The 23234-nt window shown below is 38.5% G+C and overlaps 1 protein-coding gene across 2 annotated transcripts in view; it reads left to right on the top strand.

Annotated features, from left to right (window-relative positions):
- The first annotated feature begins 929 nt into the window (after window positions 1-929).
- The window catches only part of LOC105253181 (Fanconi anemia group J protein), a 43743-nt gene continuing 21438 nt past the window's right edge, over window positions 930-23234 (top strand). The window contains exons 1-4 of one of the 2 annotated variants that reach the window (XM_025407412.1): window positions 930-1261; window positions 1432-1636; window positions 1704-2029; window positions 2121-2232. In XM_025407412.1, coding sequence (XP_025263197.1) covers window positions 1739-2029; window positions 2121-2232 — 403 coding nt within the window. In that variant the 5' untranslated portion in view covers window positions 930-1261; window positions 1432-1636; window positions 1704-1738. Of the gene's footprint in view, window positions 1262-1431; window positions 2030-2120; window positions 2233-23234 lie in introns of both variants that reach the window. The other variant, XM_011261033.3, reaches the window with a different exon arrangement.

The raw sequence follows: 23234 nt of genomic DNA, 5'->3' as shown, positions 1-23234 counted from the left end.
TGGTCGGAAAAACACAAACACACACTCGAAAAACACACGACACTTGAAAAATGCAAATAAAATAAATTTTAAAAAGCGCGAAAACCAGCGTTTCGATCTCACTTTTATTGCGCGTCTTCATCGACGTCACGCATTTTTATAACACGGAGAATTTCGTACATCATGCGCCGATTTTAGGGCGAGGGAGAGGGGATTTCTCCTAAAATGTTACAGTATTTTAGCTTTTTCACCGCTTCGCGTACGTTGCTTTCAACGCTCGGGAGAAATGTAAACAATATACCACAAAAAACACAAACACTTCCGCGACACGTCTCGCTTATCGTGCGCCTTTCTCGACATAGATCGACAACGTGATTACGTCATTTATATATTTTTCTATACACGGACAACTTCGTATAACCTCGCTCGGAGATTTTAAAAGAAACCGATACTTTGCATTTGAATTTTTCCACAGCTTCCGCGACTGTACGTCCACCACGTTCAAGAGCCGGCAAAACACAACACTAGGAAGACGCACACGACACTTGAAATACATATGTATACAAACAGGATTACATTGAAAACGAGCGTGAAAGTAAATAAACATTTCAATCCGCGACACCGTCTCGCCTGACTGCGCACTTTTATCTTTTATCGAGCACTATGATTGGTCACTTGCGTTCCGTGTTTTAAGGGTCGTAGTCCTCGTCCATTGTCCGCTAATTTCAAAAGAGTCGAGCATTAATGACCCGAGAAACTTCAACAAGATATATATAAACAAGACATATATACATATTATAAATGTCACTCTCCTTTAAAAAAATTATCCTCTACGTATTAAATCGTCTAAATATTCGTATAAGTAAATATTAATATGTAGAAATTTATGTAAAGTACGCACGAGCATAGGAAATACCCGGCGTATTTACCAACGCGCGTATGAATGACGTCACGTGTCGGTCGCGCCGGACTAGTTGACACTGCGTAGCACACATTTGACGAAGAAACAACGTTCGCGACAGGTCGTACGTGATATATTCTCTGCACAGCGATTATCAGAGAGGATGTGAGAGTTTAAAATGTGTTATCGGGAGAGTACAAATGCTGGGAAGATACATGTATATATATGTATAACATATATCGTGTATAGCGAGGTCGCATGCGTTGCGTTCCACAGGTGTCTAATGCTCGTGATTAGCGTCATTTTTGCTGTGATAGGATCGTTTATATACGCATTGATTAAAGTTATAAACGGCACTGATAAGAGGCTTGAGATTTCAAGGTAAGCATAGTGACAAGCGTCGAGAGAATTTTGTAGGTTAACTTTTCAACTTAAAGGAATGTACGTCTCTCTTGTGACTGATGTAAATGTTTATTTATTTTGAGAATTTTATGCTAAGCGTCACGTTAAGATTTCACTAACTCTTATTTGTATATTTAATTATTTTTTAGCATGGACCAGCAATCAAGGTTATCTTTGAAAAGAAATCGTTATCATCAGTTACATGTCAAAAGTGTTATTTCAGTGGAAATATCAGACGATGAAAGTTCTGATTCAATATCAAATCCACAGTCAAATATAGGACAAGTAAACTGTGCAAACGCAAATCCTGGAACAGCTTGTATTTCCAATGATGTAACAGATAGTTCAAATCCTGTATGTAGTTTGACAAATATGCATGATTTATCAGATGATTTAAGCAGTGATGAAGATGTCGTTGTAGTTGATACGCCTAGTACTTCCAAGAATACCAATTCAATGTTTAATTGGGGGAATACAAGTTTTGCTTATGCGCCAAGATATCAAAACAGCACGTCTTCCGTGTTGCATGATTCAAGAATTGAAGAGGAAATTCCTAAAGAAGTATTAAACAAAAAACAAAAACTAATGTTTGATTCGACAAATGATGATGACTTGATGAGCTTGAACAACTTTAAAGAAGAGGCTTTGCCATCTGAAGTTACGATACAACATAAAATAATGATTGCAGGAACTACTGTCACATTTCCTGTCGAACCGTATCCATGCCAGAAAGCAGTGATGAATAGTGTAAGTACTATAATTATGTAATTATTGTTGTAATTTGTATTGCTGTTATTTGTTACAATTTTATTAACGATATTGAAAATTACATGTGCAGCTTATCAAAGGATGTACCAAGGAGCAGCACTGTCTCTTGGAAAGCCCTACTGGTAGTGGAAAGACTCTGGCTCTTCTGTGCGGAGCTTTGGCGTGGCAGGACCAATACAGTAGTGAGTTTTTGATGCATGTATTATTACATATTAGATATATAACAAGAGTTTAAATTAAAATCTCTGGATTATCACTCATTAATGAAATATTTACACAATTTTTTCTGCTCTTTAATGAGATTATTATGTTTCATAATTAATTCATAAGATAATCCGCAGATTTTTTTTAACTTATTTGCCCATCTAATTATAAATATAAAAACTTCAAGTGCATGCAAGTTAGTGAATTGAATGATGCAATTTCGCGATCATATGATATTCAAATATTAATTTCCTATCAATCATGCTCGTGCAGCGCTTTCTTTGCCACGTTATGCCTGTCTTTAAGATTTATCACGGAGTTTCGCAAAAATCTCGTTTTGTCGTCGTGCCGTGTCTCGTGATAGCCGGTCGTTAATGTCAACCGTCTTAGCGACTTCTCTTTCGTTGTACACTAACATATACACGTGCGCTCGTCGCTCTCATTAGATTTTTGACTGTCGTGCGAATTTTGGAAATTAAAAAGCGGCCGAGCCACCATCTACCTATTTCGCTTGTCTCTCCTTTGCCTCGCGGCCGAGTATCGCCCTTATTAAAGTTTCCCGAAGTTTGCGAACATTTTGCTTTACCTCGTCAGAACTTTAAAAGTCTTCCGGATAATTTCTCAAGGCATGTCACCGCGATGTCAGGCGTTTGTCGCGTTCATCAACTGATTAGTTTCCGCGATTTTTATTTTATCTATTATACTATGTATACATATTATATTTCTAAGAATACATTATATAAAAAATTTATTTTTCTTGAAAAATTCTACAAGAGAAATTCCCATGCTGACATGGCAGCATCGAAAGTGTATTCTTGTTCGAAACGGCAAGTTTATTTATCGGCATTTTACATTTAAACTATTAATGCGAGCGAGATTGAACATCATATCGCGCAGGCATTAATTTACATAATTTTTTTCTCAACGAAATGATATAAAAATTAATACAGCACTCGTGCTGCATTAATGCAAGGACATCTTCACAGCTAAATATACTCGAGACCATTATTCGATGCATCGAATAATGGTCTCGAGTATATTTAGTTATGAGAAAAGAAGGCGCGGATTTTCTCGTTTCCTCGCCGAGAGAGAAAGCAATTCGGATCGTTAGCGGTTTCTTGACTATTAATTTAAATTATTCAACCATTCATGCGCACACAACACCGTCGTAATAATCATTACGATCTGAAGTCGCTGGTAATTCCGACTTGCACGCGTGCATGCAGCTAATTGTTCGTAATTTGTGCAATTTCTAAACAATTAGATTTACCTTCGCGATGAGCGATGTCTCGTCCCGTCCTCGCTCGTACCAGTCTACGAAAAACAACGGGACGAACATAATTGTCCTTCGTTATGATAATGCGACGAGAATACAGTTTCGCAACATGTTCGATAGCGTTATCTTGCCTCTAGCGACAAAATATTGGTGTCTGTGACAAATATTGCCAAAAATACGGGTTGCAAAGCATCGTAAAACGGTCTCTAATTGATGATTGTATTAAAAAAAATTTAGTCTTACATTTTTGTGAAAATTTTGTGAAAATTTAGAATCGAGATTTTTATATCGTAATATTAATATATGTATATTAATTTAGATTATTATATATTAATTTAGATTGACATTCCTTACAAACAAACGTGCAAGTTTATCGTGCAAGTTTATCGAAGTTAATCGTTCGTTATTTGTCGGAGTAGAATTTTATTGGCCAGCCTTGTCTGTGAAAGTCGTGTTATTGTTCTTAATGTAGGATCTATTAACCATTAACGCGATCGATGATCATTGCTTACTTTGCCGGAAAGTTTCGACGGAGACGCGTTTCCGCGATTATAGCCCTTTTTGCGCCCCCCTGAACGAGCAGCTGAATTAGCTAGAATCGCCGAGTGAGGTGGTTTATCGTACGATCCCATCTTAATATTCTAGGAAATCGTGGCGAATGTCGATTGATCGAGGAACAATCACGTCGCATGAAAATGACATTATTTGTTACTCGCTAGAAACGACTTTCCGAGTACGAATAATTCGAAATGTCGTTGTGGAGATGTGGAGATATTTTTTTCGATAGTATGTAATCCGATTCGAACAAAATAACATTTGGTTTTATATAACTAGATTTTACAATATATGTTGGCCAAATTTATCGATACTTTGATATTCGAGAGCCATGTTTGTTACAAAACATTAAAGCGCGCATCGCGACAATGAAACTGGAACGTTGCAAAGTATTCGATGAGGCGAACGATCGCGTGCCATTTCGAGCTGCACGAGCGACGAATTAAATGTTCCGCGATGTTAACGTCAAATTTGCGTGAGTAACTTCGCATTCGCTGCCTACGCGAAAAACGACGTAGGACGGATGGACAGGACGTCTTTAGGACGTATACTGGAAAGGACAGCACGAACCGTCATCGCCTCCCGAAATTACAGACAAGTCCTCCCCGGGCTTTATTCTCGTCGTTGTGACATCGCATTACAAACCGACAAATTCAATTACAAACCGAAAATTATCGACCATGCAAAAATTCTTTTTCTTCATGACAATTCTTTTGCAACTGGGGATCGGTAAATTATGATATTCAATAATAATTCCTTCGTTGATTAGCATCATTCTTTATTTATTGAATAATGTTATATGTATATATATTATGCGATTTTTGATTCAACAATGGCGTAGAATTTAAATCGATATTCGATTTGTCGTGACAAAAGCAAATTAATAAAAATGAGTTATGAGCAGGATGAATGAAAAATATGGGATGTGATCGCTTCTAATTTTAATTCGGTCTAGAATCTAGAAGTTACATAATATTGTATACATAATACATAGCTAAAATTAATATATTTCTAAAAAATCTGAGTAAGAGCATTTCGCATATGTTGCTCTAGGTTTTGACAGAGAACATCATGCGTAGATAATTATCTATGAGTTACGACCTGCTCTTAGTTTATCGATGCGCATCCTAATTAAGCAAATCAGAATAGAGCGACTCGATGGAGATTAGTCATGATATGAATTTTCGCGTGTGTATGGCAAGGATGCGTGCGTAGGTGTGCCGCTTTGCACGACATCCTGCTTTTCCCAGTTATAATTTGCTTTATGCTTTAAACTTGGCGTTGTCACGCTCTGCCGGAGGTCGAGTGGTACTGCTAGCCGCCAAACTGTAAACTTACCTCGTTGGAGAGCCGCATAAATTAGGTCCTCGAAAGGGAATAGAGAATTTTCTGGCGTCGCGGTTTAATCGATATCGTCGTTGCCGTCGATGTTGGAGATTCGCTTCGACATTAACATTTTTGTTTCTTTTTAAACCCATAAATAATCCATCTAGAAATACATAAAAAAGTCGTGATATACGGGAAATATTCTCTTTCTCTGAGAAAGAGTCATATGTATCAACTTGCATTCGCTTAAGGCGTTGAAAGGAAACGCGAAGCTTGAGGAATCATCCTCGAGCCCGTATGGCCACTTTGTTTAGCGGGCCGCATGCGATTCACAGACCGCGTGTTCCACGTGCCAGCCATAGCGCTCGATTAGCTTGACGCAACATTTACCGGAGAATTCGAAAAACTTAAATCGTTCGTAGAACGAAGGAGCGTGATGCGCCGCTTTCGGTGGAAGAAGGGAAGGGAGGGACATCGAGAGGGTCGGACGAATAAATTTCGAAAGTTTATCGCGGAATCGCATGCTGGCTAATGTCACTTTATTACTAGTAGAAGACGGCGGCAACGCGCGGCGACAGGCCGTGGAGGGATCTTCAGGGGGAGAGAGAAAGAGAGGACCGCGGGAAGGATAAGTTCGAAATAACCGGCAGCGACGAGACCCATTGTGCGGCAGGAAACTTGGGAAGTCATAATAATTATCGGCGAACGCGGAATTATATATTGTGTCCCTGTGGCAGCCTGTCGTCGTCGTCGCCGCGAATCGTCTTTGCGCCTCAGCATGCAACTCCGACTGAATATGCAGCTACGTGCTCTGTGACGTTCTGACATTAATAATGCGCGGGGAATCCGCCTTTTATGCCGGAGGTACCAACCGTGGTACCATCGCCGTGGACTCTTCCCAGAAGGAGCTCGCCGATCGTGTCGTTTCGCTCTTGCACAACTCGCGAGGGGAAGAGTCCGAGTAATTTTTTTAAAGGGAGCAGAGCTGCATCGATCTGATATAAATTTTGTTTAATTACGCGCATATAAATATTGCTACAATTTATGATAACTGATTTGATAAAATTTTCATACAAAATTATTTCAGTCAAATTTCATTTCTGAATGTTTTCTCCAACTTTCACGTCTCCCGAATATCTCAGCTCGAGTAAAATAAATGATGCTACGCGCGCGATGCATCTTCCGAAATTGAATATCGAAACTCCTTATCGTTGATTCTTTTATATAATACGAGCCTCTTCGCGATTAGCGAGATGCGCGAGAGGAGGAAAGGAGAGATAGAGAAACCTGAACGGTAGCTCCGGAATGGTGCAGGGCTACCCGCAGAGCACGCTACTTGCTGCGGCAGCTTCGCGAGCGAAAGACAAAGGAAGGCCCACGCTTTCATCCGTGCCGACATTAAGGCACCTACCGTATATGCCCTTTCGGAACACAATAAGGTCCGCATGCGGGTCCAACGGATCTCACGTCTCCTGTGTACACGTATACCCTTCTCACAATGAGAATCTCCCTTTTCGTACCCCCTTTCCGCGCCCTTTATTTCTCCTCCATGGGAGTCCTCCTTCGACGGCTATGCACTTCGGTCCCGAATTCCGGAGCAACGGATTATCGAAGCGCCAGCGCGCATCGCGAAGGTACTCGACGGGTCGTAAAACACTCGGTGCGATAATAAAGCCGAGGCGAAATTGATTTTGTCGCTAATGAGCCGCCTGATTATTTCCATCGGTTCCGCCGCGAGTCGATGAAGAAGAATGTTTTTAACTTTTTTTCTCTCTTTTTGCAAAAAAAAGTCTTGTCCCCTCGCTTGATTTCCCTTATGACCGATGTTCAAAAATTTCAAAACGTGTAATAGTGTTAGGCGAAGAATACGCTTCTCGTGCATGCAACTTTACGCAAGAACCTAGTGCCGACCGATAATAGGACGCCGTGGAGCTCTCGCGAGAACGAAAGGTCTCGCCGATTCCTGGGTAAGCGAATAAGATAAGGGACCCCCCAAAGGTACGGCGTGCGCCGCCAGTTCCCAACCAGTCCTGAACCTCTCTCTCGGGTGGTCCACGACGTTCCTCTGCCTTTCCGCGCTCGTTCTTTTATATTGGCTCTCCTTCCTCTTTCTCTCGCGCCTTCTCTCTGTATCTTGCTTTTACCGCGGATCGTTTCGACGATCTTCTCGGCTGCTTCCGGTTACATCTCACGATTTCGTGTAACTGCAAATCGGCGAGAATCAGAAAATTATTCTTACATTTCATCTGGTATCTCGGTGCACGAGTTGTCGTTGATTTTTGTAATGAAAAAAAATGATGGAGTAATATCTAAATTATAGGAATATAATACAATCGATATCTTATAATTATCACCTCTTCCCGAGTAAATTTCAAAGGAAATGGAGAATTTTTATATTTGAGATATTGAAGAAATTAAATAATATAAGTGTCGCGTATTTTTTTCCATTTTTGAAACATTGAATTATTATCGCAAATATTAAGGGCTCGCGATCCAATATTCGCGATTGCACAGTGCGGTCGATAGGAGCGCGACAACGATTCTCTTTCTTCTGAGAAAGGATTCGCGATTCAAAAAGCGCCGCCCTTGCGAATTCCAGACGACCCGCGATCTTACATAATTCCACATGCTCGGCAAGACCGCCCAGCGTCCTGGAATCGTCCCTTTCAGGATTTCCAGGATCCCGCTAACGATTCCGGATATTCCGACTGCAGGATGGATAATCTAAGTCTTTAATTCTCGGCTTCTAGGACTTTGTTAGCGTATTCAATTTTCAAATGTATGCAAATTAAAATTCGCAAAAACATTTCGTAATTCATTTCGTTGATATTGTATCTGTTGCTTTTCCTTTCATAATATTTTAAAAAGCAATATAGTGCCGTAGATTTTTTTCGGATTTTTTTATCATTTTCAATCTATGTCCTGTGAATTTTTAACGTCTTTAGCATTTTACGTTGTTTTTATCATTATATAATGCTACATATAAATATTATATATAAAATAAATAATTTTCTCATAATTTTTATATATTATGTGTATATTTTACACAAATTTGAAGCTGCCAATTTTAATAGACGCTGATAAAAACGGTAAATAAATCACATTGATCTCTCTTAGCGCCGGATAATTTGAAGCAATCGCGAACTCGCGGAACACGCTCGTTCAACGAATTCGGCCGCGCATTCCCCGATGTAATTCACGTGGAATCGATCGTGTAGGGCCCCAGCGGCATGGGTGCTTTTCGGGCGGAAATGTTTCTCGCAGGTAAATCGCGGGCGCCAGGCGCCCCCGGGCGTGTCGGGAATCGCTTGCCACCGTTTCGCCAATCGACGCCAACAAACCTCGTCGTCGCCTCTTTTAAAATAAAGTTCGGGTTATCCGTTATTTTTTTATACGATATTTAGCATTTTCAATCGAATAAAGTCGATAGAAATTAATATAGCAATACACACAAAGGTTATTAGCCGCGGTAGCTTTAAATAAAAATAAACTGACATCTTTTACATATGTTTTACAATGTCGTGTTATCGGGAGAAAAAGAAATATTATTTTGCTTTATAAAATATTTTTTTTTATAGATAAGATGTATTATCTTTATATTTTCCACATTATTTGAGGATCTTATATAGGAATTTAATATTATCTTTCCTCGAGATTTATTTTTATAAAAAAAAAAATGAGAAACACCACTATTTCTATGACTTATATAATACACAAATTTGATGTCCGATAACGTCTCTCGTGTTTCTCTTCATCGTCGGTATTTCCTATCTTTCATCGTCCGATATACAGATATAAAAAGAGAATGCAGGAGCGGAAGTAAATATAGATAGGGCAATAAGATGACAGGGGGAAAAGGGAGAGATGTACTCTCGAACGCTTTTAGTTAAGTGCGGAAACTCCCGCGCATTCTGCATCGCGTGCACTTCTTTAGCTTCTGGGTATACAAATTTATAGCGTGCATACGCACAAACAATATGCGTGCGCACGGCGTTAAACAAAAGCCGTCTGTGTGCGTGCGTGCATGTGCGCCGATCATGAATATGTACGGGTCTTTTTGCGGAAGATACGTGCGTGTCCTTTTTGCCCCGCGCGGCTCGTGTGTGCGTGCAAGATCAAAGGATGCCGCCCTCCTCCCTCTTCATTCCCCCTGTTACACATACGCACACATGTGCGTTTTCTCTCCTTCTTCTTATCTTGCTCTTTCTCTTTCTGTTCCCTTGTCTCTCTTTATTCCTGCATACGTAGATTACGCGACCGTGTCCTCTGCTTCGTACTCCCAACTCCGCTTCCTTTTCTCCTTACGGTGTATGGGATCTCGACGCGTGCAATCGAGTGTGCGTAACGTTTATCAGCGGATGCAACCATAATTTCTTCGTTGTTACATTAATAACGTATTTGTCGAACTGTTATGCGACTTCACAGTAAAATATCGCTGTATGTAATAGTACAATTTGCGAACATAACGCATGTATATATCATTAATCATAAATATAAATGTGACAGAATGCAGGAATATATCGTGAAATTTTTGGCAGCTGTAATCTATATTTTTTTCATATCTTTGAGATTAAATTTTTAATTTAAATGTAAATTCTAATGTGGCGAAATTGCAAATAAAAATATAAAATAAAGATTTTATAATATATTTTATAATATATTCGATAAAAATTTTTTTCTCGATTTTTATAGACATCATGTACGTAATAGATAATATTTTTTAAATTAGATCACATTTATTAATTTTATAGTTGTGGACGAGGAATTATTATTCATTGCGAATTATTATCCATGTAAGAGATATAATTCTCGAAAAATTCAAATTAATTAAATTAACTCTCCGTTAATTTCACGGGAATTCTGGTCGCACGGTCTTCACCGGCGCGCTAGGACAATCTTTTTTTTTTTTTGCCAAAGTGTGAGCTAACCGACGCGTGAAATTACACATAAACGAGGTGAGAGTATTCCCGACTAGCGTTTAGGCAAAAAGGTCGGATTTATTGAAGCTTGAAGCGGAAGTCCGAAGGCGGTGTTCGAATCGGCCTCGGCTTAAACGAGAGTACCGAGAAGGCATTCAGCCAATAATGCGCCCACAAGCGCAAAGAATTTCTCGTTGCGCGCGCGTCAGCTGGCCGGGAAGGAAGTGAATGCTAATTAATGACTCTTAATTCTCTTAATTGGTCATTACGAACGCCGCCGACCACGGTAGTCGTCCACGCACATACAGAACCCGTAGCCTCTTCACTCGATTATTGTTACTATTGTTACTGTGTTGTAATTTTTCTCGGAATTGTCCCCCCTATTTCTCACACTCGAGCGTTTTTGCGAATTAAAATCAACTCATTCGGCATGCGATTAATTATAATCAAGCAATAATCTCCGTTTGGTTTTTGCAAGAACGATGGGCTTCGTGGCTCCATCTGCGAACAAATGCCGGAAATGTCTGGAATAGGATCTAGCTGAGACACAAACCCGCTATACCGGGTGGCTTGAAAAAAAGAGAAAACTCATACATAATAATCGTATAAAAAATATATATATTTTTCATGACAATATTGAATTTTTAACTGTATTTACGGTCCTGTAATTCACCTATAGATCACCTAAATTATCATAAGTTAAGAAAGGAAAGAATAGAGTGAAGAACTCAATGAAAAACTTGCAATATTATTATTCTTTCTTATTTTTACTCACTCTATTAAGAGCGAAACGTAGTGATAATGTTATAAGAGAAATCTAATCATATTGTTCTATCTCGGTATTGTTTTTTAAAGAGAGAATAAAAGGAAAAAAAAGAGAAAGAATATCGCTTATGCTCGAATAACAATGTCTTTCTTTCTTGTATTTATTCTATATTTGCATCTTCTTCCACTTCGTCGCGGAATGCATTAACGAACTCGTGAAGTCTTTAAAAACATTTATCGTTTTTTATCTTCTTTATTCATCATAGATGATATTCATCATCAAACAGACATTTCTTGTTGGTTAAAGGGTTTTGTTGCAATTGTACATATTGATGCGAAATTATTGCACGCATTACCATATTTTAAAAACGAAACGAATAAAAGTGTTTACATTTCTTAATTATTCATATAAAATCCATTATGCATTAAGTTAGATAGTAAGAAAAACAAAACGTACACTTACACATATAACTACAGGACTTCTTTATTGTTTGAAATTATTTATATATAACCGAATAGATTATTTGTATTGTTTTTATTACGCAAATATGGTCGTGACATAATTTATAGAAAAAGTAGGTCTCCTTAATCAATATGGAAGAACCTGCAAAATTATTCAGAATATCAAATTACTCCGAAATTATCGAATATTTAACGATCAGGGAAATTGGAGCAATAGTAGTGGCAAGTGACAGAGCGATGACGAGATGCATGGTTATAATATAATCTTCGTTCGCCATATGATAGAAATATTCATGATGTAACTGTCGTAGACAGTAGGGGAAGTGTAAGGATGAGAAGGAGATCGAAATGACTTCTCGTCATGGGCGGGTGCAATGTGACTCTCGCGACGACGACGACGACGACGACGACGACGACGACAATGCGAAATTAAAAATGCGCCTGGAAGCGAATGGATACGAAAGGAAGCGAGAGCGGAATGAAGCGGGTGTGGGCTTTCGTGCTTGGGCTTCCATTCGTGGGCCTGCGATGTAGAAAACAATGCCGGGAATCCGCGTCAATGCGCTCTTCATGCGACATTTCATCGACGAAGACGATGAGGAGGATCCTTCCTCGTGATGCTTATACCGTTTCCTCTCATCTCTACCGAATTGCTATGCATTTGCTGATGTATTCGTCGAATTTGTACATAAATGACGAGACGTAAAAGGCATTTAAAGAAGATAAAATATTCCATTAAAAAAAAATAATATTTAATTTAATAGAAGAAATTAATTTAATTACTTAATTTAATAGAAGAAATAAATTTAATTTTTTTCCTGCTAACAAATATGTTAAGGGACATATCCACATCGTATATTTTTAAAAATATTTAGAGTGACATATATAAGAGATATTCATTTGGGAACGTGAAAACAAGTTCGATATGAATATTAATACATTCTTGAATACAATGATAATGTTTGCGAATAACAACTTTAATAAATGTGCGGAAATATAAAAACACGATGAAAAACGACATCATTTCCCAATTATACGCGACATATTTTTTATTGTCATATACTATCTTCCCCTCGACTTTGCCGCCTTCTCGTCGACTCCTCTTTTCACTTTTCGATGGGTCTTCGTTCTCTGACACTTTATGCGCACATATGCCCACGCCCCTATTATATGGGAACGTAAGGCGGGTATGTATGCATACAGTGATGCTCTTCGTGTGTACCAGACGAAACCGCCTCGCGTCGCGGCTCTAATTAACCGATTCTCATTACGTAGTCGCGTTATACGAGGCTGCGTTTAATGAGACCACCAGTACATCGTACGGCTTCTCTTCCTCCCTGCCTCCCCAACTATTCCTATCCCTTTCGCGGTAGCGGTGCGTCGTTCTCTGCAGCCTCTCTTTTTCTCTCGGTCCACATCTCGTTTGGCCGCTCTGTGTCACGGCGAAACGATCGTCTTCCGTCGTGGGTGGTGATGGATTTTTTACACAAAGAGAAGTAGTAGACCAATGTGGGAGAAATGCGTGCCTTGCGACGTAGACGAAGAGGAGAATTTACCGCGAGTACCCGGTATCGATCTCACGAGTCAGAGCGAATCCTCTTTCGAGAGGCCGACTGTATTTATGCGTCATCAATCGTAATTTTTTTCACGGGCCGATTTTAGCGAACTTTAATTGTGCACGATTACAATCTTTTTTTAATACAATATGTAATATGTAGAGTTAACGACTGAGCGTTTAACTTATTATATTAAGTAATGATAACGAATAACGAATAATGATAACGATTAAGTAAGGATTGAGTAAGTAAGGCTAAATAGAACCGTTGTAAGAATTTCCTTAAAATCGAAGCTCTCATCATGATAAAGAGTTGTATATCGAATCGTACTTTGTAAAACTACTTTCCCTTTCCGCGCTTCGTACTTTATTTTCTTCTTCAACTTTTATTCACAACAGCGCAGTCATAAACGGTGATACGCAAATTGCAACATGAAAATCCGCAAAGTTTGCTTTGCAGGATAGAGTACTTGATATTGGTTTCTCAATTATCATTATAATATGTATGATCGTATAGGGAGATAAAAGTTATCTATATAGTTTTTACATGCACGAAGTAATATAAGAAATAATCTTCATATATGTATGCATGTGTGTGATTAGATTTGATTAATCTTTATATGATTTTAATTCGAAATGGACATCTAGAAATATCCAGTAGAAAATAAGGTCTCGATAACGGCATGATAAAATATTACAAATGCTTGAAATTGATATCGTAACAATAGATAAATGATCTCGTAACAATAGATAAATGATTATGAATAATTATCGCAGGACGTTGACAATTTGTCAATCATATGATAAATTTCAAACAAATATCGAACGATGTAAAATCTGGATCGCAATCGCCGATCCCGTTTACTTACCGCCACTCTCCTCCGCCGATGCATGGTCCAGGAAGAGGCTGCGCTCTCCGGCTCTCTTGGTTTCTCGGGGACACGGCGTTCCGATTCGACTTCACGTTCTTTGTCGAGGAGGTGGATGGTCTCCATCGCACACAAAGTGCCCATGTACATTGTCCTTCTAGCCAGGGGAATCCTGAATTCCCATTGGGCGAAAACCGTCACAAGCACCACGCCCATCGGACCTTCTATAGAGGTTCACCTATACCCATGAGTCTTCGAAGAGATTCTCTCTCCCTTTCCCTTTTCCTTTCTCTCTCTCTCTCTCTCTCGTTCTTCTCTTTTCCTTCCTGCTTCTCTCTCTTCCATCTCTCTCTCTATCTCTCCTTTGCTCCATGTCTCGTCGTCGAGAAGAGACGAAGCTTCTGTATGCTTCCGCTGATATGTACACACGTGCGTGTCGCGCCACGATACACATGCACGACTCGGTGCACTCTAGCTCTCTTTCTAGTCCTTTCCTGTCCTCTTCCTCTACACCTTTCTATGCAGTTCTCTCCCTTCTTTCAGCTCGTACACACTTGCTCTTGCTGCTTCACTATGAGTACTGGTCTCCATTCGCTTCTGTTTTCTAAAGAAGAGGAACAGAGAGAGAAATAAAAGGAGAGGAAGTGAGAGAAAACGGGAGAAAGAGAGAAAGAGAAGTAAAATAGGATGGGGGGAGTACTCGGAGAAGAGAGGGTGAGTTACCTCTAACGGAGAGGGTACTACTTGTTCGCGCTACCCTCCGAGAAAGGCGAAGGGATGAATGAGGAGAGAGCCGAGAGAGTAGAGAGCGCTATTAGCGTGGGCTCCGATCCGTGTGCCCGGCAGATTTCTCGAAAACAATTTATTCCTTTGTCGTTTGTAATCCGGGATGAAGGATCTTCTTGAGATAACGAAGCTCCGCACGCGCGCGCGCGCCGTGTATGGACGCGCTGTGTAAAACGTAAAATATGCGAGAAGCCGAGTCATTAAGAAGCGGCGCGGCGCTTTGAATTCATTCGACCGCGTTGATGGGCCCCGATGGGGAGATCAATCGAGATGCTCCTCATCTGAATATTTCGAAAGAATATCACTAAAAGAATTAATTTGTGAATCTTGAGGAAAATTAATAAAAGGTTGTGCCAAGGCGAGGATAGTCTTATGAGTCAGGATTTATACAGAGCTATAAAAATGTTGTATTTATTGAAAGAGGATAAATAAAGTTTATATATACATATATAATTTAATTTTCTTTTTTTTTATAGCCTACGAAGAGTGCTGTGTGAATATATAATTTTTACAAAATATTAAATATATTTTAGAAATATATAGAATTAATAGAATATTTTTCTATAACAATCTGTATTGTTTTTATGTATTATGTAAACATTTGATCGAAAATTAGCCACATTTTTAATAGAGAAAATTGCGATACTATAATCAGTAGATGAAAATAATCATAAACTTAAATCCTTCGCTATGTTTAACTTAGGAGCAAAATGAAAGAGTGAGTTTGATGAGTTTTTCAAGTAACGGTCAAGAGTGCATAAAAAAAAGAAAGAATCGAGCTATTTAGATCTTCAAGTTTTCGCCTTAATTATACTCGCAATCTGTGTTGCAATTGTATTATCCCTAAAGAATTAATATATATTTTTAATCTATGATTTTTTAAATTAAAATCGAGAAAGTATGTTCAGAATTAAGAATTGAGAATTAACAATTAACAATTGATAGCTGGAAGTCGAAGCTTCATATTCTTATGTTTAAATGCGTCACATTCTTATATTTAAATCGTATTTTTGAATATGAAAAAAATTTTATAAAACGGTATATTCAACACTATTTGGGTCGCGAATCGTGTCGCGTAATTTTTAATCTTCTCCCGCGGGAAAAATCCCGCGCGACTTCATTTTGCCGACTTATATTCCGTTCCCGCGGGAGTCGAAGAGGAAGTAGCCGGGGCCTACGATCTCGATGGGAAATCTGGACGAGCAAAAAGTCTCGTGGGATAGATACATGTTGATCCTTTCATGTACATGCGAAAAGGGGAGCGGCGGCGTAATCCGGCGACCGAGCTGCCGTGCAATACATATCGCTTCTAATGCCTTTAATTAAATATACGCGCAGGAGACTAGGCGATCCGGTAGAATTATGCTTCGTGAATCATAAAATTATAATATGAAAATGCTGAGTTCCGCATCTCTCGGAAAGGAAATAATTCAGGAGCGCATTCGATCGCTCAGAAAAATCGTCGAGGACTTGCGTCATATATTTGTCAGATATTCCTGCCGCTGAAGAAACCTCAATTTTAAAATACAAGCAAATTTCAATCGCGACGACATTTAAGAGATTGTAATTTAGAAATATTATTGATTTAGACAAAGTAATTTATAAGAAAAATAATTCTATATTATCTTCAAAAATCTCATTAAACCTATTTAAAAGATTTAGGGCTTTAAATTTCATAATATGTATTATTATGTAATCCTCCCTCCCCTCGAGTTGGAAACATAGATGAAAATTATACTTTTTCTACAAACTTCTATAAAGTGTATATTTGGGATATCCACAATGTATCCTTCGTTTATTGTCCATGAAACTTTCTAAGATTCTCAAAAACTGCGCCACAGATCGAAATCGGTTCGATCGAAATCAGATCCCAAGGAAAACAAGCGAACCGGGTGGGCCCTCTCACACATTTCGGAAATTCTCGCTACTTTTCTACGATTGGATTTCCGATTCACGTGAATCTTATCGTCGCCGTGAAATCTCTTCGCCGCTGACAATACGCCGGAATAAAGAAATCGGTAAGAGGAGCGGAGCAGCGGCTCTCTCGCGGCTTGATTTATCCTTGCGATCGAGAGCGAAGGATGCTGCGCGAAGGGTGCCTCACGATTTTACGTTTTTCCCCCCCTCTTGTCCCTCGGCTCCGATTATTTCGTACGCGGAGGCCCCCAGGTCAGGTCCCGTTCGAGTGTTTACGCAATAGACGCTTTTGTCCATCGAGCGATGAGCATCATTGTCTGTCCATCTGTCTGTCTGTTTACCGAATAGATATCCGCGAGTGGTAGGATAGAAGACCTTGTTCTCTCGTCTTCCTTTCCTCATCTCTGTTTCGCTCTTTTTCTCTCTCTTTCTTTCTTGTCGGCAGCCTCTTCAAGCTCGAAGATGTACTTTTGTGCCTTTATGAGAGAAGCTCGCCCGAGCCTCGTTCCCTCTTTTGTTCTTTGTCCGCTATGAAGGTTTTCGTTTCCACGGTAAGGTGGGCGCGGTGGAGGCAGAACGAAGAATTCTGGTACAGGATTTTGCAGGACCTTTTCATCTATCTCCCGAGTCTCTCTCTCTCGGTTCCCTCTCTTTCTACTCCGAAGTGGGTTTTCGATTTCTCGGAGTGCACCCTTCGTTTCTCAAACTACCGTACTGAGACAGGTTTACCATACTGGTTCCTTCCAGAGATGACGAGAGGACGCCAAAATCGATCTCGAGATCCTGGACGTTGTTGAGACTAGGGCTTGTTTCTAATTGGATGGAGGCACGGCTTGTCGAAGCTTCGTTGATAGTCGCGAGGACATCGAAAAGCAGGCCTGCTCCTGAAAGTTCGAGATACACAAATGTACGAATGCCGAGAGATTCAGATATATTCAATTGCGATATGAATTATTCTCAATTATTCTTCCATGCGAGCTTCAATTCTCGCATTTTATTAGAGCGAGCAATATTAATGTAGCACAATTTTACTTAATTGATTTTGTAGGTACCTAGATCATTGCATGACGATGTAAAAGAATTAAGAAAAAATATATAAAGACTTTCTCCAATGTTTTCTTTTTTTAATACTAGTATTTATAATTTTATGTCTCGATCTAAATTATTTGAGATTTTGCGGATTATTATTTGCAGGAGAAAAATAGTTGGATTGTTGATTGCGAAATGAAAACAATTCGCACCGCGGTGTTAACAATGAAAATAAATCGCGATACCTGTTTGCGAAAACTGAGTTTTCACATTTTTTTTCGTCGATAAATTATATTTAAACTGTCGGTCGTTCGTCACGTTCACGTTTATATTGTTCGTATTTTTAACGCAAAGAAATATGTTATTATTGATTTCGAGTGATTAAACGACGATATTGCATCGATTATCAATGAAGAAAAATTTTGAATATTTAGATAATATATATTATTTATGTATAATATTTATCTAATATCCTTTTATATACGTTATATGTATGTATATATGTATGGGAAGGGAAAGAGAGAGAATTATATATTTGGACAATATATATTTTTTCATTTATAAATGTTTTATATAATGTGAAATCGGTTTTAAATTTCTCTTAACAGCCATTCTCTTACGCTAGCATTTTCCCATCTTTAATCTAAAGCAAAAAAAAATATCAAGCAATAGCGCATTTAATGCATTCAAGGGTGAAATGTCGCTTGGGCGCCATTACAGTGGCCATATTTACCCTGATCGTCAGCCTCATAGGGGGTCTGTATACTGGCAGTGTCCATACTTACCCCGTAAGTGGCGTACAGTTACTGTCAAAAGTACATAATGCACCGCCATGCCGGTAATAAATATCCATCGTTAGCATATATTACAGTTGGTTATGCCAATCCTAATTGTTATTGAAATTCATGCGCGTTATCTCTTGTAGGAATATCATGAATATGGTGAAATGGTATAAATTATACCGAAAAATAACTTTATGAAGATCGAATGTTATGTAATCAGAAAATACATTTGAAATGAAATATTCGTTTATCACGTTTAATACTATGACAGGTTTTATTGCTGAATTAAGGGAATAAAAATGAAATATCAGTAGACTTAAAATATTTAATTTTATATAATAATATATTAATTGTTATTGCTTGCACATGTATATATATATATATATATATATATATATATATTTATAATTTATATTTAATTTATAATTTTATTTTTATTATTTTTTATTTATATAATTGGAATATTTACATATCATTAAATTTTAAATTTAACATATTTATTTGTCAAGGTTATATTGTTATAATTTAACTTTTTAATTGTTGTTCCATCATGGAACTTCAATATTTTTTTGAATCTCAAAATTGGAATTCAATGAAAAATGACGAAGGAAATTTTTTTTATTTAATATATCTGGCTTTTTGGATTTGATGGATGATTGAAAAAGTTAGCGATATCAAATTAAGAAAAATTATTCAAAAATTCTCTTCTTGCTATTGTCTTTTTTTAATCAATTTCGAATCCTTTCTTTTGCTATATATTTTTTTTCTAAGAGAGAGAGAGAGAAAGAAAGGGATGAGATGGCGAAAGAAGAAGGATCTTCCTTTCGCGCGACATCCGTGTTTTGTGCTCGCGAAAGAAAAGGCGAAGATGCGAGTCTTCTCCTAGTTTCTATTGGAGTGGCATACGCGTAACAAGTTACTGCTAACAAGCTGCGCGCTTCTTTTCGCTGTTTTTTCTCATTCTTTCCTTTCCTCGAGGAAATCGCGAACGAGGAAAATAAGCGGCCGCGTTCTTGCGCGACCGCGATAGTAATAGCGCGTTATATGCTATGGTAGTTAGTGCAAATAGACCGTTAGCGAATGATGAAAAAGTGAATAAAAGCTATACGAAGAGGCATAATGGGATGATAGCGTTAATGATAGAGTTAGGCGCGAATGAATTGCGAGAAAGGAATGTTCAGAGAAATGATATTAAAGTCTCCACTTTTCAGTTGTAATAATTAAGTTTGCGGAGAGGAAAAAAGTGAGTTGAGAAAATTGCGACCATATAGTAGCGGGTGCGGATAATTTATAAATGAAGGTTTGAGAGAATCTCTCAAAGAAGTGGAACCAGATTTGCAAGATAAGCTTCGTCATCACAAATTATACTAATGATCTCTTTTAATCCGATTGTTCTGAATTTTACTCGAGAACGAAACGTATTCCTCCGAGAACAAGAAATTTTTCGCATTAAAATTATGGATGTTACTGATTGCTGTACATTATCAGCCGCTCCTTACGGTGGTGATCTTTGGAGGCATTTACAAGCTTACGTACAAACGTTTCGGCGTGTTAATTATCGACGGAATTAATTATGTAACGTGCCCCGCGCGCTTCATCGCAACGAGTGCGTGTAATGAGCTTAACGCGATGAGACTATGGTCGAATTTGCCCCAGATGGACGCAGGACCTGGATTGAGATGGGCTCCACGTGGGAGAAGGGATACGATAGATAAGCCCAAAGCCGGGAGAGAATTAGTAATGCAACCAGCCGTATATACCGCTTTATGCGCGTGTGCACGTGCCGGCTGACCAATCAAAGCCTCGCGGCACTCTATGAAGCCTATCAGATCCCTTATGTTTCCTAGAGGCTCCCGTTACGTGCGAGAGCGTCCGTTTATGCGTGTGTTGCGCGGTGCACGCACGTCATGAATGTGCATGTGCGCGCATACAGAGCGTCCCATTAACTTCGTCCCTTCCCACACTCAATTGAATTTTAATGCTGGCGATTAACTGCACGGCTGTGCTGGCGATTTATAATTTAAATACGACAACGCGCGCGCGTCGCCGCTATAAGAATTAATTATAAATGGGCGAAAGTGCGGGGCGAGAGCTCGGCGGTAATCAATGCTTCGGTCATTTTAAACAAATCGTTATTTTGCAAAACATCGTGATGAGCATCGGCGAACTTAAGCTTTTTAATCGCCAACCAATGATTAATATAATCCTCGTCTAATTGTGAACTGCGTAATTATACCGTCATCAGCTGAATGGATGGATGCTGCAGGCGCGCGTAGTTTCTGCTTTTCTGCCCGCGAGTGCGTTAGTACGTTACTTACAATGAGTTTTATTCATTCTATCTCACCATTGTAAATTTAAATGATCGCGATTGAATTTTAATGGTCTCTATTAATTGTACAGCTTTGCGGTCAAAATATAAATATAGCAATGTGCGTCCCGATATGCTTCACCGCTCATAATAATTTATTCTACGTGCGTGAAACAGTCAATTACCGAATGATAATCGTTATCATAATCGCGGCGTAATTTGTTGGCAAACCATGCGTGTAACGACTTCTCCATTTTTAACTGATTGACGTTAACATATATCTGTGCGATGAAACACACATTGTATTCTCTAAAATGTAAAACTGCTTTTCCTTATTTCTCATCATATTAAACACATTTTTATAAATTAAAAATAAAAATATGAACAAACATATTCCTCGATATTAATAAAATATTATTTATTCGTCCACTTAATACGGAATTAATAGTTTTTATACTCGTAGTTTTAGAAGAATCGGCGAATCTAGAAGGATTCTGCTTTCGTAATGATTCATTTTTCATATTTTTTTACGTTTTATTGTCGCACTACTGGGCGTGCGGGATCAAAGTATAGGTTGAAAGCGGTTAGACGATTGAAATCGGAGAAGCCGACGAAACGCTTGCCCACTCAACGCCGTTGACGAATAATCCAAATTTCAAAGGGCCCCTTCGCCTGACTTCGTTGCGCAAAGGAAATCCGCTTTTGACAATCGCGCGTTTCTTCTAAATTTCAACAATTCTTTTTTTGTTTATTAAATGTATCGATGAGATGCAGCCCAGACCGCGTACTGTTTCGAGACGCACGCATCCCCACAATTTGATTCACATGCCATTCTTACATTCTTACATACCTCAATCAGATCTATTCGGCAAACGTTTCGCAACAACATGTACGAAGCGCATTCCACTTTATTTTGAAAATCGGACACGCGTTAAACCGCTCACTTTTACATCCCCAATAGTTTCTATTTTGAGGAAGAGAAAGATAGAAACGATACAGCGCGCGCAAATAAAATTCTTCTCGCTTACGGCGACGCAAATACTGTCAGCCGGGCCGATGTTTAAAAACGCAATCGCCGTAACTGAAAATCGAGAGCTGCGCGCTTTCAGGCGATGTATCGACAGATCCATCTTACTTCTCATGGGCGTGCCTCGCCCCGAGGGGCAACGTGTCGTTTCGCGTTTTGAAAATCAACGAAATCGCCGTCGGGAGAAGGATTAAATCCTGCAATGCGCTGCACCGGGCTTTTGGCAATTTTCGCCGCGGGCTTGTTTGCACACCTGAACTTTTCCCGGACATAATTTAGGCGTACCATTAATAATGGTTCTTTCGTACGATCGCTCATGTAAAATTGTACTGAGAGTTTTTAGTAACGTCATTTTTAAATTTATCACACAAAAATACGGTAAATTAGAACTAATAAATTAGAATTAATAGGAACTTTCTTCTAGATATTTTCTCTGTTTCGCATTAAGATGGCAAAGACGAGAAAGCGAAAGAAATCTCAAATCCTCGCATCTAAATTTAACATATTATTTATTTCATTTATGTGAAGCTATATGTTGATTTTATGTGAAATATTCAATAATTTAAAATATCAAGTTAATTTAAGTAATGCATCATTTATTCTAATTGACCCAAAAAAGCGAGTAATCATCGATGTCGAATGCTGAAAGAATATTTTTTTCAATGACTTGATGTTTTATTGAGCTGGGATATGAGTCGTGGTAATTAAATAAGAATATATAGCAGAGAGAGATGTATCGCACACGAAAAATAAATTGGACGCTCGCCCGATAATTTACTGATGAATAAACATAACGCGGGCATTAATACCAGCACCGGTCAATAATAAATAAATTGGATGCGAAACGCGGAAAATTGTAATGTATTTACGCGTCATACTTTCGCGTGGCAAGCTGCGTTTATATTCGCGCTCCGAAAGTTTTTATTAACTTCCGCGTACCGCGTAATGTTCCCACGGTAATTAACCCGGGACAATAATTCTCGCGGCTGCGGGAATAACTCGATGCGATCCAGTTTCTGCTTCGTGCGAAGCTATTTGAAATCAATTTGTTAAGTTTGCGCGTATACAGAGTGAGAATGCGGAATATATTAAATTCTGAAATTAATTTTTGATAAAACTTTCTACAAAAGTTTCTACTTTATCTTCGATAATCTTTTTTGTAGATAGTTAGTTGTTTATATAAAAAATACGATTTTTTTTTATTTATTACTGGAATATTTCTCTCTTTAATTTAATGTTGGGAAAGAAATAATTTGAACATTATTAGACTTATATACGTACGTGTCTTTGTATTTATGAAGCATATATATGCATCATGCATATATGTATACATAAATTTATTCATTTATTTTGAACTCTACTAGTACTTTATATATCTTTATAAAATCTTCTAAATATTTTTTC

This window comes from Camponotus floridanus, unplaced genomic scaffold, assembly GCF_003227725.1.
Source record: "Camponotus floridanus strain SB8 unplaced genomic scaffold, Cflo_v7.5 scaffold174, whole genome shotgun sequence".
Classification (NCBI taxonomy): domain Eukaryota; kingdom Metazoa; phylum Arthropoda; class Insecta; order Hymenoptera; family Formicidae; genus Camponotus; species Camponotus floridanus.
This window is presented reverse-complemented; position numbering and strand designations above follow the sequence as displayed.